The sequence below is a fragment of the Mizuhopecten yessoensis genome, unplaced genomic scaffold (genome assembly GCF_002113885.1).
Source record: "Mizuhopecten yessoensis strain PY_sf001 unplaced genomic scaffold, ASM211388v2 scaffold5789, whole genome shotgun sequence".
Classification (NCBI taxonomy): domain Eukaryota; kingdom Metazoa; phylum Mollusca; class Bivalvia; order Pectinida; family Pectinidae; genus Mizuhopecten; species Mizuhopecten yessoensis.
The window spans coordinates 704,031-723,407 of NW_018406224.1; the positions used below are offsets into that span (position 1 = coordinate 704,031).

General features: G+C 36.3%; 2 protein-coding genes across 2 annotated transcripts in view; both read left to right on the top strand.

Moving 5' to 3' along the window:
- Positions 1-12,745, top strand: part of LOC110451103 (C-type mannose receptor 2-like) — a 20,284-nt gene extending 7,539 nt beyond the window's left edge. Inside the window, exons 2-5 of the mRNA XM_021498963.1 lie at positions 597-764; positions 1,232-1,459; positions 10,155-10,322; positions 12,495-12,745. Coding sequence (XP_021354638.1) covers positions 597-764; positions 1,232-1,459; positions 10,155-10,322; positions 12,495-12,745 — 815 coding nt within the window. The remainder of the gene's footprint in view (positions 1-596; positions 765-1,231; positions 1,460-10,154; positions 10,323-12,494) is intronic.
- Positions 12,746-16,357: 3,612 nt separating this feature from the next.
- The window catches only part of LOC110451077, a 45,866-nt gene continuing 42,846 nt past the window's right edge, over positions 16,358-19,377 (top strand). Inside the window, exon 1 of the mRNA XM_021498931.1 lies at positions 16,358-16,631. Coding sequence (XP_021354606.1) covers positions 16,580-16,631 — 52 coding nt within the window. The 5' untranslated portion in view covers positions 16,358-16,579. The remainder of the gene's footprint in view (positions 16,632-19,377) is intronic.

Below are 19,377 nucleotides of genomic sequence, written 5' to 3' on the forward strand. Positions count from 1 at the left end.
CAAAACAAGAATTAGTTGGTTTTAATTCCTTTCAAACTGACCCCCCATTTTGACAATACACCTTTGTTAAAATATCAATGAAGTGTGAATAATAAACGGACCTTGTGCAATANCGGGCATTAAAAGTAAATAATTCTTTTTTTAGAAACATTCACATGTACCTTATCAATACTATCACTGTAGACTTGGGTTCAGCATTAACACTTTTTGTTTATACTGATAGACACTGATGAACACAACTGTTGCTGTTTTATTCAGTATAAATAAAGGTCTGCGCATGTTACTTGCACTTTAATTGTAATCTCATATATTCTGTTAACACAGTAGTCGTTGTGTCCTCATTGCTAATACAGTAACACTACATTTAAAGTCTGCTGCATGTTACTAGCACTTAAATTATAGTCTCGTATACTTTTTATTATAAAATGGTAGTTACGTGTTGTTATTTACACGTTCATTGTAGTCTCGTGCTTACTATTAGCCACATAAAATTCACTATTAACAATGCGTAGTATTTTCACAAGTCCAATATTCTGTACTCCTCTTGTTTCAACTAATTGACTATCTAATTTCGTCCAACTCCTCTTCCACATCAGGTTGTGTTCGGGCAGGTTATGTACTATTGGACGACGGACCTCTATGTGTGAAGAAACACGACAATGCCTTAACATGGAACGACGCAAAGACGCAGTGTGAACAAGATCATGGCCGACTTGCCGTTATTGACAACGCTCAAAAGTTTGAGGCATTTGTCAATTATTTAGGTAAATGTTCGCTATAAATTGCTTTTCAAACATAAACTTCGCTTCAAATTGAGTAAAAAAACAACAACATGCAAAATACATATTTCGTGATGTTAACTCTTAGAAAAAGCTGCATTAATCTATTCTAATCTAGATAGTACGTTCTGTATTGTTTTGTGTGGAGTTTATACATGTTACATTTATTTAATACGATATAAATATATTATATGATTTGTGTCCCGTTCATGTCTCAAGTTCACAATCTCCGGTACAATGTATTAAATCGCCGTGCTGGGAAATACCCGTCCGCAGCTCTGATCATCACTCCTAGCTACCGCTTTTGGGTAGGTGTCGGTAATATAGGGGTTAAAGACGCTGGTTGCATCAATCAGCTATACCGCTTTACCAACATGGAACTTTATCTTAGCTTCGTATGAGTATCAATTTAAGAATAAAGAAAGACTACAAAAATATTTTTCCGTTTACAGAGAATATAACCTCTGCAGTATTATGGATAGGTATCAACGACAAGGACAGCGATGGATCATGGGTATGGCTTAATGGGGCCAGCCTTATCACCGCCTACTTGACATCCTATCAAATCAACAACTACAGTAGCGGGTATTCGGGGAATAAGTATACCGCCGACTGCGCCTGGATATCTGAAGATGGGCATCTTGCTGATGATAATTGTCTTATGACAAAGTCATATATGTGTGAGAGAGCAGACCTTGCTTAGTGTAATACGTTTAAATCATACGGAACAGGCCATTCAGGGATTCAATCTTATTTCCTGGAGCCTTCGAGCAATAGTCCAAGATAACGGACTATTTCCTTTTGATATTTTGATTGGGCGGAGATAGTCAGAACTTCCTCCTCATGGTCTCTGTTAAAACAATTGTTCAACATGTTCGGTTCGAAGTTCAATTGATGTTTCCTGGTATACCGGAGAATATCCGCAATACTTTCTGTACACAGATAGAAAGAGTATGTATAAGCTCTGCCAGTTCAACATTTCAATCTTCTTTCAAGCTGCCTAAATCTGTAGGAGCGAATTGTGTTTTATATTTCACTATATCATGCTACACACGAGGTATGTTTTAGATTTTACTATATCATGTTACACACGAGGAATGTTTTAGATTTCACTATATTATGTTACACACGAGGAATGTTTTAGATTTCACTATATTATGTTACACACGAGGTATGTTTTAGATTTCACTATATTATGTTACACACGAGGTATGTTTTAGATTTCACTATATCATGTTACACACGAGGTATGTTTTAGATTTCACTATATCATGTTACACACGAGGTATGTTTTAGATTTCACTATATTATGTTACACACGAGGTATGTTCCGTCGGACCTCTGTGGCATCGCGTTCAGTAACGAGACAAACAGACTAAATTGCCATAACTCGTGACGAAATATATCCTGTCCAGAAAAATATTTCCTTAAAGGTTCTAAATAGTCGTAGTTGATATTTGTATCAGCTCAGCGGCAGAGATAACACTTTTCATCCGTGTATAGTAAACATTGTGTATTTCTCCGATATACCAGAAATTAGTAAGTGTAGTGCTTACCAAACTCGGTGCGCGTTTTCATCACAGAGACCTTATGGAGGACGTTCAGACTATACCCGTCCCATCAAAAATGTTTATAAATAAAAGGTGAGAGTTGTTTCGGACTATCCGATCAATGACGCACAGTATCACATTGGGCGAATTTAATTCTGGTGTGCTGGTCGTGCCAGAAGTTGATGTAGATATATTTGCTATATTTAAAGAGAACCAGTTGTAAGTCAGCCGTAGTTGATAATATGGATTGAATATTTCTTTTAATGTTGAGTATACACGTGATAATTTGATTGGCAATACATACATTTAACATACATCCAAGTTATATGATATGTCATTCAGAATCACTTCTGAAGAGGTATATCCATTATGATGTCATACTCATTATATACTAATATAGGGTTTTAGCTGACAGCAGAGGGTTTTCTCGTCCTATAGTCAAATTAAAATCTGTGTAGCCTTGTATGTTGCAGCATAAGATTCTCAGGCAGGGTAGTGGGTTGCTTATATGACATGTGACATATATATGAATTACAAAAGAAATGTTAAGATTGATACTGTGCCCGCTCTTCCCTCATAAACATATAAGCACACACTATTTGATAAAAGTCAGTAAACAAATATATCATAAAATTGGGTTATCAAATTATGATGCGATGTCGCACATGCATATTGAAATACAGAAACTCAGTTGGATAAGAAGATACACTGGGAAAAGTAAATGTAATATAGCTAGTGGGAACTTGTTAGTATTGTCATTATACTATCGCTGTAGGTGGTTCAGTTATAATAAATGAGTAAATCCTTATCTTAATATGAATCTATATGTACCTAGGAAATAGAAGACATATGATAAAACCTCTATAAACGGCCTACGGACTATATCAATTGACCTAGAGGTCGGGGTTATCGGCCTGAATAATCATGTTAATGTAAAATCCTGGGTTTATGTGAGATGAAGACAGAAATTAATTGATAACTTTAAAGCATAGCGTTATGCGAACATCTACTTAAATAGCGTGAGGCTCTCGCACAGGTGAATGAAGGGGATTGCAGTGCTATCTGGGAGAGATTACTACCAATGACCGTCATATGTACCTTTTGACTGAGTAAGGGCCGACCCCACGACATCTGCTTGTGAACGTTTCGACGGAGATATTGGAAACATAACGACATACGGTTGTACAGTGTGTTTTCTTAGCATTTGGACGGATTAATGGACGACGTTACGACATCCGGTTGTTCGATTGTTTTTGGACCTTTGGAAGGAACTGACTTGTCAGTTTGTAAGACTCCGCAGCAAGTTTACTTTGATCATTATTGGAAAATTAATTAGGTAACATTTTTAATCTGTAAGATCGTTAAAAGTACAAAAGCTTACTCGATACTTGTCTATATTGCTATGATATCAAACCATGTTATTCTGCGTATACAAACATCTCTCTGCGAATTGTTATTGTAGAACTCCGGCATCAGTTAAAATGTTCAACATTGGCTGATCAGATTATTAGAGTTCGTTATGAGCAAAAAAAATACCTATATATTTATAAATATATATAAAGATGCGTATAATACAATTAATCTTGTTTCTTCTTATTTTTCAAAGAATGAAAGAGCAAATAAAATTTTATTCACTCGTTTTCAAGGGTATAATGGTCACGTGTACTTTTTCAAAACTGTACCAAAGGTCAATTATTTAGAAAAACAGATATTTTCGCCACTATTTTCGCAAGAAACGAACATAGCAAAAGCTATTGCCGTTTTGAATTTAAGATTGACGTGAAAAATCAACCCACAGAATGTTTGTAATACGATGACAACTATGGACGCTGGAATGTATAATACAATGTACTGTTCTGGTCGTTCAGTTCTGTTTATGTAAACCATATGCGTCATTTATTTAAAGCATAGGGCGTACTGCGGTGAATAGGAGGTTCATCATTAGTATTTGGATATCTGTTTAAAAAAACCTTCTAAAAGGGAAATCCAGGTATTGAAATTAAAACACATTTAAAGTACAAACATCAGTTTATATGTGTAGAATCTACGAACATTAGGTAGTCATCAGGCATGTTTGTTCGATATCTTATCTAAATACCGTTAGACACACACCAAGTGATATTCGATACGGCTTTACTGTGGGTAGTAAAAAGGTTTAAACAATGTCCACTTGTCCTTTGTACAAGGTTTGTAAAAGAGCAGTCAATAAACCCCTTATTCAGACATTGCTTCATAATTCTTACTAAAGGTTCTAGTACTTTGCTCATCGGTTGTCCACTATTTCTCATTTCGGAAAATTTTATTGTCAATAATAAATGGATTTCAAAAAGGATGTCCCCTATTTAGTGATAGTACGTGAATAACTATTGATTACCAAAGCCGAAAAGCATTGTATTTTTCATAAAGTGAGCTTTATTGTTATGCGAGATACAGTAAGAGACATAACCTAGGATCATCTACAGCCAGGTCTTATAGCAGGGATGGTTTATTCAAAGATCAAACAGAACACGTATTAAGTATAAATCAAACAGCAAGGACTGAAATATATGCTATGCGACACAATCTACACTAAACGTCATCGGAAATGCTGTGCTACAATGTATATAAGATGCATTTTTAAACTTACACATCATCAGTATTGTTACAACCTGCGTTAGACGTCATTACTGTTGAATACGTCATTAGCACTCTTGTGACATACAATATTGCGTAAACATCATATATATGTACTTAACCGGAAAAGTATATCACCAAGCAAAGTGTTACGTAATGACAACAGGGTGGACACTCCTCGTTTTCAACCTGTTAATTGGTAAGTATGATATTTTTTAAGTTGATGTGTATGAATCATGTTGAAGGTACATCGTGTTGAAGGTACATCGACAAAATATGTTTTGTGCTTTTTGACACTTTTAGTCACTCTTTTAATTTATAGTTAAAGTCAATGGGCACCTGTTCATCGACACTATTTACAATGATATTCGTTGACAATAGTAACAGGCAAGTTTACTGAATATTTTACGTATGCTTACCACACTAATTACCCATTATGTGCGAAAAAAACGACATATATCCAGTCCACCATATGACAGTTCCTATACAGTGAAACAATCTGTTTCGTTTCTTGCTATATGTGTTAGTGAATGTGAAAAAAGACGGTAGGCATTTGGAGTCAAAAATGTATTTTGACTTACTTTCTCACCGCAGAAATCACATTTCTGACGAAAATGCATAACGATATCAAAACAACTTGTCATCAATGAAAGAATGGTATTTTGTTCTTGATTAATCTATCATGTGTTCCGCAGAAACCCTCAGGAGATCCCACTCTTCCTCTCTCTCTCCATCTACGTACAGGTCAGTTCTCCACTCAATGTACTCTAGCTATATACTCGTGCCACCTCTGTCCTCTATGTACTCTAGCTATATACTCGTGCCACCTCTGTCCTCTATGTACTCCAGCTATAAACTCGTGCCACATCTGTCCTCTATTTACTCTAGCTATATACTCGTGCTAACCTCTGTCCTCTATGTACTTTAGCTATATACTCGTGCCACCTCTGTCATATATGTACTCTAGCTATATACTCGTGCCACCTCTGTCCTCTATGTACTCTAGCTATATACTCGTTCCACCTCTGTCCTCTATGTACTCTAGCTATATACTCGTGTCACCTCTGTCCTCTATGTACTCTAGCTATATACTCGTGCTAACCTCTGTCCTCTATGAAATATAGCTATATATTCTTGCCACATCTGTCCTCTATGTACTCTAGCTATATACTCGTGCTAACTTCTGTCCTCTATGAAATCTAGCTATATACTCGTGCCCCCTCTGTCCTCTATGTACTCTAGCTATATACTCGTGCTAACCTCTGTCCTCTATGAAATATAGCTATATATTCGTGCCACATCTGTCCTCTATGTACTCTAGCTATATACTCGTTCCACCTCTGTCCTCTATGTACTCTGGCTATATACTCGTGCCACCTCTGTCCTCTATGTACTCTAGCTTTATACTCGTGCCCCCTCTGTCCTCAATGTACTCCAGCTACATCCTCGTGCCACCTCTGTCCTCTATGTGCTCTAGCTTTATACTCGTGCCACCTCTGTCCTCTATGTACTCTAACTATATACTCGTGCCACCTCTGTCCTCTATGTACCCTAGCTATATACCCGTGCCACCTCTGTCCTCTATGTACTCTAGCTTTATACTCGTGCCACCTCTGTCCTCAATGTACTCCAGCTATATACTCGTGCCACCTCTGTCCTCTATGTGCTCTAGCTATATACTCGTGCCACCTCTGTCCTCTATGTACCCTAGCTATATACCCGTGCCACCTCTGTCCTCTATGTACTCTAGCTTTATACTCGTGCCACCTCTGTCCTCTATGTACTCTAACTATATACTCGTGTCACCTCTGTCCTCTATGTACTCTAGCTATATACTCGTGTCACCTCTGCCCTCTATGTACCCTAGCTATATACCCGTGATACCTCTGTCCTCTATGTACTCTAGCTATATACTCGTGTCACCTCTGTCCTCTATGTACTCTAGCTATATACTCGTGTCACCTCTGTCCTCTGTGTACCCTAGCTATATACCCGTGACACCTCTGTCCTCTATGTACTCTAGCTATATACTCGTGCCACCTCTGTCCTCTATGTACCCTAGCTATATACCCGTGACACCTCTGTCCTCTATGTACTCTGGCTATATACTCGTGTCACCTCTGTCCTCTATGTACTCTAGCTATATACTCGTGCCACCTCTGTCCTCTATGTACTCTAGCTATATACTCGTGCCACCTCTGTCCTCTATGTACTCTAGCTATATACTGGTGCCACCTCTGTCCTCTATGTACTTTAGCTTAAACTCGTGCCACCTCTGTCCTCTATGTACTCCAGCTATATACTTGTGCCACCTCTGACCTCTATGTACTCTGGCTATATACTCGTGCCACCTCTGTCCTCTATGTACTCTAGCTATATACTCGTGTCACCTCTACAGGTCAGTTCTCCACTCAATGTACTCTAGCTATATACTCGTGCCTCCTCTGTCCTCTATGTGCTCTAGCTATATTCTCGTGCCACCTCTGTCCTCTATGTTCTCTAGCTATATACTCGTGTCCCCTCTGTCCTCTATGTACTCTTGCTATATACTCGTGCCACCTCTGTCCTCGATGTACTCTAGCTATATAGTCGTGCCCCCTCTGTCCTCTATGTACTTTAGCTTTATACTCGTGCCACCTCTGTCCTCTATTTGCTCTAGCTATATACTCGTGCCACCTCTGTTCTCTATGTGCTCTAGCTATATACTCGTGCCACCTCTGTCCTCTATGTATTCTAGCTATATACTCGTGCCACCTCTGTCCTCAATGTACTCTAGCTTTATACTCGTGCCACCTCTGTCCTCTATGACGTCACTCAAACATATGGCGATGGTAAAAAAATCAGAAAATTATCATATATGACATGACATGATAAAAAAGGCCTTGCTTTTGTTTCCATTTTATATGAAATTGTTGTATTTCTTTATCGAAGTTTTAATTTAAACTCGGCACGACGCTCATATCGAAACGTTTAGACACATTTGAAAAGTGAACTTATTTTATATGATTTTTTAAAGCTTTTTTTACTGATGAATGTGTAAATTAGCTAATGCTTACCGTGATCTTCATGTCTTTGTGATACTCACAGGCAGTGTGGTGAGTACTCAAGTGTCGGAATACTGGCAGACTGATTCAGACACCACGTGGCAAACAACAACAGGGACGGTGGTATTTACGTCAGCAGTCCGACGTCCGTTCGACTGTGCGTCCATCTGCGCATCCGTTACGGGTTGTTTGGTATTTGGCTTTAGTGACGTCACGGGTATCTGCCAAGGGTACAGCCAATTACAAACTCCTACGGGAACCAGTACAGTGTCTGTTCTTGGATCTACAGAGATCATTTACAAGAATAAGAAAAGTTTGTAATTTATTCATTTCATGATTTTTCTCTTGTTTTGTTCCCTGAACATTCTTCCTTTAGAGAATTGTACTATATTGATACCATAGGAGAGTGAATAGAGGTAGTCACGAGCTGGTGTTGGATAAGCCAGTGGCAGCACTTACTGTCGGGGGCCGAAGCCAGAGACGGTACTTCCTCTTGTGTATCACCAAACGAGCGATTTATCCTTCCTAAAACACATACATGTATATAGTATATAGATGTACCCCTATTGAGCCGAGATCGTTGGATGGACACCAATATGAATGGGATATGGATATCCTCTAGGGTTAAACTAGAGACTCCTCATGTCAAATGCATTCACTAACAGACTCACGCTAGTGTGTCATGGTTCAGTAATCATCAATGTACCTTAAGTTTTAGCAAAGTCACAAGTTATGCGGCAGACAAATAAGATGTTCCGATTTCTTTGATGACCAGTAAGTGCAGGTGTGATGAGCCTGTGAGATGGTTTGTTTATCATACATATTAGCTATAAGATTACGATTCAGTTACTGATTTTGTCCTTAGTGTTTTAGTTAAGGGAAAGAAGAAAAATAGTTCTGGTTTGCAACTTGCTAAAATTAAACAAAAAGTACATTGATTTAATAACTATGTACCAATTAGTAAAAAGCGTATTAAATTGGCTACGATTGACTGATTAATCTAGAATTCATAAATGGTTAACAGTAATTGATACTGATAAATATTTAAATGAACCCTAATATAGGAATGGTAACAGCATTACATCAAATAGAAGTAGTCATAATAAACGATTGATTGTTAACAACATTAAAATGTCACAAAGGAGACATGCTTGTTAACATCCTAGCCTAATTACAGATACTAGTGATACATGTCCATGTTTGAAATATCGAGCTTTGGAGAAGATTAAAAAGATTGAGGTAATACACTGTACTTATCTTCAAAAATAATGAACCCTATGATTGGAAGAAAGAATAAAGTCTCGAGAAATGGTTTGCATATGTTTACTCTGAAGTTGATCATTTTTTTTCATAAAGCATTACATTCAGTGTTCATTTCCTATTCATTTTCAACTGTTTGCATGCAATCTACGTTTTGATGTGATACTTATCATTTTTATTTATCACGCATTTGAAAAAAACCCAGTGTTATTGAAGTTTCGTTTTACTGTTGATAATATTCAAATATCAAACTTTTGAACAGGTAAAGGTCTATTCATATATCTAATGGGTAACCGTTGGATATATTAATAGATCACTATTTATCTAATGGCCATTCAACTTATCTAATCCTTAGCTGTCGAATAGAGGAAATCAACAATTAGTAACATAATAAAAGATACCATCAAAAGGTTTTAACGACTGATTATCCTGACCTAGTTTCAAAATATAGAATTAAAGTCTTGAAAACTGGAAAACAATGTTCACTGTGGCTGTTGAATTCGACACCAGATGAAATGGCGGCTGCTTCATGTCACAATCGGGAACCGTTGACATTTAGACGTTTCACGAAAATTTCACGTTTACGCAAAGTACCGACGGTTTCCGATTGCATGTAATGCATGACTCACTCCCCTTCCGGAACGACTAATCTTTGACTCTGGATTTAAGTGGTATTACAGTTTATCTTTCCTATTTTTTGATATTTCCTAACTTACTAGTGTGTCTTGTCATTGAACTCTTAACCAAAACTTAAAAAAATGATATATATAAGTATAAGCATTGTATGACGTATACGCTTTGAGATCTGAATTTGTCTTGTAAGATGGTGTTTTTTTTTACTTAATTCTGTATCGTTGATAGCATCTCAGTACACTGAATTCGTGTTTCCTTATCGATTTCTCTTGTAGGTTGTGTCCGAGCCGGATTTGAATTTTTACAGGACGGACACATCTGTGTGAAAATATTTACCGATGCCGTCGACTGGGACGACGCCAAGGCGAGTTGTGAAATGAACCATGGTCGACTCGTCATCATCGACACAGAACAAAAATTGAACGCACTTTCCGAGTATCTAGGTATGTCACTTTACAAACTAAAAATATCCTATGACATATGTATACAAATATACTTAACCGTATTGCAAATATCTGTAGATAGCAAGGCATAAATGTATATATAAAAAATATATATAAATCTAAATATGTACCAACATACATGCAACACATTCAACTAGATTTGTTTAAATATAATTATATGTATATCTACTTTGTAGATATGTCGTACACCATAATACATCCAGTTTTATGACGAGACAGTGAAATGTGTTATACGTACGTCGCTTGGTTTATTAGGTGGGGTTCTTGCCTATGTTAAAATTCCGATAGACCCTTCCCACGCAAGGATTTTCATGAAACTTTACAAGTACTTTAATCATACCATGGCTGAACAGAAACAATAAGTTTTCATCGAAATCATGCATAACGAAAATCCCTACATGGCCTGACATGCATTTTGTCAAATGAATGCATGTTACCTCCCTTTGAAGCTCCATAACATTTCTCTTTCTGTATTTTTTCCATGAACAATGTTTATATTGATTACAGACATGCTAGCATTTAACATTATGCCAAATTTGAATACGTCGGTAAGATAGTTTAGTTGACAGTAAACAAAAACTGACCAGGTTGTCATCATTTTTCTGTTGAAATTGCTAAAGTATGTTATTTCAAACAACAAATTTTCGAAGTTCCACAGAGTGTCTCATTAAAATGTTATATCAAAATTTATTTTGGTTATCTTACTATCAACTATCAAAGATATATATCTAAAATTAAACATCGGGAAAGTGTTTTTTCCATACTGTTGAATCTCTTCAACACAAGCTTGTATTTATCTAAATCTAGGTCACAGATGCACATTTTCCAATCATGATGTTTTACTGTCAGTATATGCATAACTTGTATCACTATCCATTAATTTGGAAAAACGAATGTCCGATAGTATGGATGCATACCAAATTTCAAGAAGGGGGAGGTTTTTTTTAGGGCAAATAAACAGATTTGGTTATACTACCTTAATTTGCCTACTACTTGTATTGCATTTTGGCAGAAAACAATCAGTGTTTGGTTTATTTCCATACTCCTGTATCAATCACCCATCGTCCCATAGCTAAAGAAAGTTGTGTGGTGGGGGGATATATAAATGATCAGCGCACAGGCTAGACTGGATCAGGCTAGATTGGGGCACAAACCAAAGACCTTCCGAGTACAAGGACTCTCTACCAACTGGGCTATCGCAGACGAAACCCCATATCAGCAAACAACTGACTTCTTAGAATTAGACACACGTTTACAAGATAGTTCTGATGAAGTTTGCTTTTGCACACATTCCAACAGTTTGCTTACCAGTGGGGCAAGTACAGTAAAAGTCTTTGATAGGATCTGTGAAATCTACAACATCAAACTGAATTCATACATTGTATTTTGTTTGTGATTTATGTCTAGAATTAATCTGACCCCGGAGCAAACCGGTTGAATGTAATGCACCCAAACCTCAAAGTAACATGAGGAAGTAAAATGTTCCGCTATATATTCTGCTACTTGCTGAACAAGGTCCAGATATACTGTATACAGGTTTTTTCATGTTATACATTTAATTGTCAGCAATAATGATAATGATAATGATCATGATCATACATTGTAGATGATGCTGATATGTTGTTGATGATGATGTCAACTATTTTTAAAGACTTACGAAGATGAGACACTCAAGAAAACTTAAAAAATAGACTTTGAATGTTCAGTGTGATTTGTTTATCGATACTTTAAATGGAGTCTGGTCTTGTAAGCCAGTTCATTTTTATATTAAACTCTTAAAACATACAAATTACATATTAATGGTATGCTCAGTGTCCACACAAATATAATTTGAAACATCTATAAAATCAATCCTGATTGTGTGTACTTATGACTTCAACTATTGGGGTACACCCTAATTTTCAAGGAAAACACCAATACAGGCCCTTTCTGCCTTTTCTTTACAAACTTTAAAATAATAATATTGGTTTCACCAGAATAATAAAATTGCAAAGTTTGAATAAAATCCATGCGTGGACAGATTAAGAACCCCACCTTTTAAAAATCAATTCAAAAGTTGTTATTTGAATATGTGTGACAGTAGGATTTTGGATTGAGATTGGTCATGCGTTTTACTAGGGTTATCCTAAATACATATTTTTGTGTTTACAGGAAACATGGTCTATGACCACGAACGTCTGTGGATTGGCGCCACAGATTCGGCAAACGAGGGTAACTGGGTGTGGTTGAACGGGGAGGGGGTCGACCAAACCTACTGGGACGACGTCAAACTAAACGATTTTTGCATAGAAAGATTGTTCGCTAACTCCGCTGATTGTGGTAGAATAGTGGATAAGGATCTCAGCGATGATCACTGCAGTCTTGATCAGAAGTACGTCTGTGAGAGGACCGACATCGTATAGTGTTTTTCTTGTGAGAGTATCGACATTATTATACATCTTCTGGTAGAAAGAAAGACTGATGCACGTTTTTTTATTAAAACGATTTTCAGTGTTTTTTACTCGCTTTTATATTGTTATAAATATATATACCATTTTACTTCGGCTAATTAACTCACTAAACGTCAGTAACGTCAGGCTGATCAAACACCAGGGCCCGGTTATCCAAAACTATCGTTAAGCTAATATAACGATGTCGTTAAACCATAGTTTGCGAGTCGTTAAAAGTTAATAGTCAACGACGTCGTTAATTGTTGTTCAAAATAATTTAAGAATTAACGACTGCGTCAAAACAAGGAATAGTTTCATACATGGTATTCTCTTGATATTCTGATCCATTATTTTTGTGTATCTCTGTTATAAATCAGCTTATTACCTGGTAATAGGACAATAGGTATGTGTCTATGATACCACTCATCTCGATTCAGAACAGACCAACTACGGCTATCCAGATTGCTTCCTTTATTTGCCGCTTTAACAGATAAATTTGTTCCCTCAGTCCAATACATTTAGATTATCCCAGTCAATAACACTTAAGGATATATCGCCAAATATTTAAACGTCACAAGATATATATTTACATTCGCTCCCATTGAAGCTGTGTAAACCGTGATTGCGTATACATTACCGTATACGCAGTGAGATTCCTTGGAGACCATTGTTTCCTATTGATGACGTAATTTACTTTGTGACGTCATAATGGTAACGTTGGAGATCCATCGCTGCTCGCAGGCTGTAGGCTGTTCATTTTGTTTGGATTTACGCACGTTACAGAGGCTTTGTACCAATATAAAAGCAAATGTATTGGAGTTAGCTTTATTCTGAGTGTACCATCATAGTACGAAAATATGTAAATATAAGAATTGACCTTCATTTTGACTGCGTATACGGTAGTATGGACGCAGTTGGCAACGAACATATTCTTTAGGGAGCGCTAACGCGCTCCATATAATATGTTCGTTTCCAACTGCGTTCATACTACCGTATACGCAGTCAAAATGAAGGTCAGTCCTTAAATAGACTTACAATGAACAAAGCCAATTGTATGAATCTACGGAGCACTTTATTCCGTGCGAAGGGGAAGAATGCGTAATCTACTAAACTTACTTGTTCCATATATGCTTTTGTCTAATGTGTTTTGCAAGTTATCAACGTCGTTTCCAGTCATGCGTTGCACATTGATATATATATATAGCAACAAATATTTTTTTCAAGAATGATATTTTACTTCAAAACAGTTGTTGAGTATAGTGACCAGTTCGTGTAGACAGTCTCTGGCTAGTAGTATAACAATTTATTCAGATAATTAAATTATAATACATTTTAAATAATGCGTTTCTTAGAGTAAAAAACCCGGAAACAAGACAAGACGGCCTCTATCGCTCACCTAAATTCTTAATTTATATTGTCCTGTACTACAAATATGCGCAAACTCCATCCCAGCCAAATATTATAAATTTATGCTCCAAGATGATTCAGAAGGAGTCGTTTAAATGTTTGACATATTTGACCCCTGTGACCTTGTAAGAAGGTCAAGGTCATTTTCTTTTTTAAACTTTGTCGGGTTCTATCCCAGGAAGCAAACAGCCAAATATGAAGATTGTATACCTATCAGTTCTTCAGAAGAAATCGTTTGAAGTGTTTGACACATTTGATCCCTAAGACCTTAAAAGTAGGTCAAGGTCATTATCATTCTCAAACTTTGTCGGGCTCTATCCTAGTAAGCCACCAGCCAAATATGAAAATTCTATACCTTTCAGATCTTCATTAGATGTCATTTGTAGTGTTTGATATATTTGACTACTGTGACTTTGAAAGTAGGTCAACGTCATTATCATTTTCAAACTTTGTCGGGCTCTATCACGCGAAGCCACCAGCCAAATATGAGGATCATATACCTTTCAGTTCTTCAGAAGAAGTCGTTTGAATTGTTTGACACATTTGACCCCTGAGACCTTGAAAGTAGATCAAGGTTATTTTCATTCTCAAACTTTGTCTGGCTTTATCCCAGGAAGCAACCAGCTAAATATCTAGATTCTATACCTTTTAGTTCTTTAGAAGAAGTCGTTTGAAGAGTTTGACATATTTGACTGCTGTGAACTTGAAAGTAGGTCAACGTCATTTTCATTCTCAAACTTTGTCGGGCTCTATCACATGAAGCCAACAGCCACATATGAAGATTCTATACCTTTCAGCTCTTCAGAAGAAGTCGTTTGAAGTGTTTGACCAATGAGACCTAGAAAGTAGGTCAAGGTCATTTTCATTCTCAAACTTTGTCAGGCTCCTACCAACAAAGCTTTCAGCCAAATATCATGGCTCCACGCCTGTCGGTTCTTCAGAAGTTGTTTAAAGGAAAGGTTGACGGACGACGGCGGCCGCACAATGACATACGCTCAATTGCCCTTAAGGCAGGTGAGCTAAAAAGTGCTAGCTTATTGCCGTAGAAGACGACACCAATACTTCACATTGTGGTTCTTGTCGTTGTTTTCGTTATGATGTATCACCTACAATGTATATGGAATAGGGCTGCAAAATACAGATAGTGTGGCGAGAAGTATTTACACACTCGTTATATAAATTGAAACTAACCAGTCATTTTTTCTTTATTTGTAAACTCAAATAATTCTGGATTTTATACTCCTCGCCTCCCATTTTGTTACGACTAAAAAGGTATATAGAGGAGATATACATGTACAAGTACTCGGCAGTAAAAGCGTGTCGATCGTTCAACGGGAAGTAACTCATGGATTCTATAACAGTGTTGGATTCGAATATGTTAATATTTGATATTGTTTTTCTTCCTGTGGGTAGCTTTTATAATTTCTAGTATCAATAACCTTAATGTTTTTAGTACCACTACCTTAATTTATAATGTTCTGTCTAGCATCAGTAACTTTAACGCTTTGTCTAGCGCCATTACGATAATGGTTTATCTTTTATCACTAGAGCGTCTAATCTCGCCGCCGCCATTAATGCGTTTTCTTGTATCTTTTCTTTTAATTGTATCTCTAGTATTGCTAGCCTTCTTGGTTTGTCTTATATCCCATCAATTTAAGGTTAGTCTGGTAAATTGTCAATTAATGGTTTGTTTAATACTGTTATAGTACTATATCCACTTTCACAACAAGTAAAGGTTTATCTAGTATAAGTTGATTCCAATTCATCACAGGAAAGTATGAAGTAAGATCATGTCGAATACAGGCAGAACGGCATAGAATATTGATAGTCCGTCGATTTATACCAAAATACACAGTAGTTGATAGTCCGTCGATTTATACCAATATACACAGTAGTTGATAAAGAAACAATTCCTTTTGAAGGAAAACATAGAAAGTAAAATAACATAACAAACAATACTGACCGCTGGGTCTATCTGCCCTTTCGGGCTAATGCTTATTTGTCACCTATTATTATTTGTAACTTATTCAACGTATTGTTATATAATCGATGGCGTATATATTTATATTTAAATTTAGCCCACCTCATGTAATTGGTTGGCTGCCAACTAAATATCAGCGAACAGGATGTGCAATCGATATACTTCATGTACTTTGTAGAATGTGTGCATTAGTGATGTAGCTCTTTGGACAATGGTACTACTTTTTCTATGTCCTATACAAACTGTGTTAGGATGACAATTGGTGCGGATACTCTTACAGCGTGTTGTGAAGTTCAAAAATAAGTGTTATGTGTAGATTTGTTCGCATAACGTTACCTAGACAACAAATGTAGTCACTCACTCATTACCTGAAAGACATTGCATTAGATAACGTCATCAACGGTAACAGGAGTAAAGTGATGGATAATCGCTTGATCAATTTCCTATTAGCCTTCATATTTTCATGTATTGGTAAGTATATCTTGTGTGTATTGTTTTGATTCATTGTCTATACAAGTGATATGTTTATCTATATAAGTGTGTCAAGCACATGCATTAATTCATAATAAAAAACTCTTTAAAACATGTGACGTTATAAGAAAATTTTAACAGATTTCAAGATTTTTTGTGAATATTTGTAACAGAAACGGTAAGTCCGAGTGAAAGGTGGTTATTAAGTTTATGTAACTCAAGTGAGTTATTTTCAGATTGTCAAAAATACCAGGTTTACTGAGTGTCTTCAACAATTTGAAAATTAATTAACGAGAGTTGGTTAAATAGAGGTTCCCCAATGAGTGAAAATTAGTTGTCATGTTTATCTAACTCAAGTTAATTTTTAAACTGTATTAAGGCTCTAGGTTTACCGAGTGTATTTTACAATTCGAAAAATAAATACATGTAACGAGAGATAAACATGATAATCAACTATCACGGGGCTGGGGACGTTTTTCTCCCACAGCGTTCAAATGTTATATCTAGGCTACGATTCTCTGGGGAATACATACCTGTGTCTACTCCGGAATCAATTGGCATGTACCACTGTATGACATTACCATGGAAGATGACGAAACAAAGTATTACTTGACATCGTAATTAGAAGATTGACCAATGAAATCACTTCCATGGTGCTACCCACTTGCGTTAACCAAAAATGTTTACTAACCACTAACAGGTTTACCAAACGAGTCGGGAGTAAGAAAACCTTAAGTGGTTGTGGGAGAAATATATAACTGAACCTGGGTTATTTTGCCGATTAAGATCTCATTAATTGTACTAAAGGTAAACAATTTGGATCTAAACTGCTTCGAAAGATATGTAGGTATAAAATAGGGAAATGTGCCCAAATCCTTTATTATGTACATTGTAACACTTACAATTTCAGTTCACAACAGATAACTGATTTTTGAAAGGGCTTAAAAGAGTAATAAAAACAACTAATGAAAACTGTTAAAAAATATTTAAGTCAACATATTATTATTGTCCTCTTGTCATGGAGACAGCAATTTATCAGTGCCATACAACACATTACACAAGTCATGTTATAAACGCACGTTCAATGACTCTTATGGAAGATAAGTTCAATTTACAGTACCGTCACAAAGAGCACAACTCCCAAGAGATACATTTGCACTGTAGAGTAATAAAAGGAAGTCAAAATGTCGATTTCTATGCTTTTAGACGTTTTTCTGTCAGCATGAGAAACGAATCTTAGATTCGCATATATTTCATAACGGATTAATTCTTCACGGCTTTAATTAAAACATCGTTAGGTACTCGCTACAATAATAAGTATATACTAGTTTCATCGTTCTCTCGAAAAAGAAACTCAGGTAAGAGGCATGTTCACCAACATACCCTGTTTCCGGCACACATACACATATGCACATACACACCACACATGGAGGCACGTCCATAACTGACCTAAGCTGTTAATAGGACATTAAACAATAAAAAAAACCTAAAAAAACAAAACCTTTGAATTGTTTTCGTTTCACAGAAGTTGTATTTATTCGCAAACAGCTCTTTTAGCTAGTATGAGTGTATACATGTACTTCTTAATATAATCTCATATATGAAATCGAAACTGATGTAAGACGCCATTTTTGCCAGAGTTTGAAAAGCAACAACAATGCCCACACTTGTTTTGCATTTAACTGATCGGGAGGGGCTACTGTATGTATCACTAGTATACTAGTAATATAGAGTCGGTTGGTCGATTCCGACTTTCTCGGAGTTTATAGTTGGCGTATAAATAACTCGTTTCAACATAGATACCAAATGTACAATGTTTTGTTCGTACAAAACACAACACGAGAATAAGGTAGAAGTGAACTGAATTTAAAAAAACAACAATACGTTTAACTCCCCGTATTGAATAAACAGCCGGGTGCATTACATGATATTCCCACTACAAAGAAAGATGACACGAGAAGTTAACTTAATTTCAGTTGTCAATATTTTACAAACAATATAGCTCACTGTTTGTTATTTTACATGGAGTAACATCCGGCCCTTACGGCACGATTTCTCACCCTGGTGAGAAATCGTGCTAAAATTGCGACGTTCACAACACGATTTCTCAGCCGGGTGAGAAATCGTGTTAGGAGTAGGCATATTATCCGTTATCATGATTTTTGGCGGCTGTGGTATATTTAGGCTTTTTTTTATAGAGGGACTATTTCCAGCTATGTTAAAATTACCTTAGAGCCTGCCCCCTCATAAATTTTGTTTCAGAATTGCTACCAGATTCATACTGTTGTTTTAACTTTTTTCAATTCCTTATATATCCGGTGTTGTTACTTTGAATCATTCTTCTAAATATTTTGATGAATAATTAACCTTATTACAGCATGGTGGTCGAAAAATGAAATATATCAGCCTGAAAGTATTCTGAAAAATAATCGTATTTTTTGCATCGTATTACTTGGGAAAGGACGTTTACTCTCATGTAGTGCTGTTATAATATATTTATCATCCAGAATGTGATTTAAATCGTACATTTTGTGAAAATTTTAATGTAAAATATAGAATTTTTCCTTCTTATTATTCTTGTATACCAAACATTTATCATAGTATGAAGAAGTGGTGTTATTTCAAATATGTTTGCAAAAATGAAGTCCAAAAATGTGGTGGAAAGTATTGATTTTGCACAACAAAGTACCCATTGTGCCCAAAAAGGTGAGGGCCTAAGTCAGCTCCCTGGCGTCCACTTAAAAGC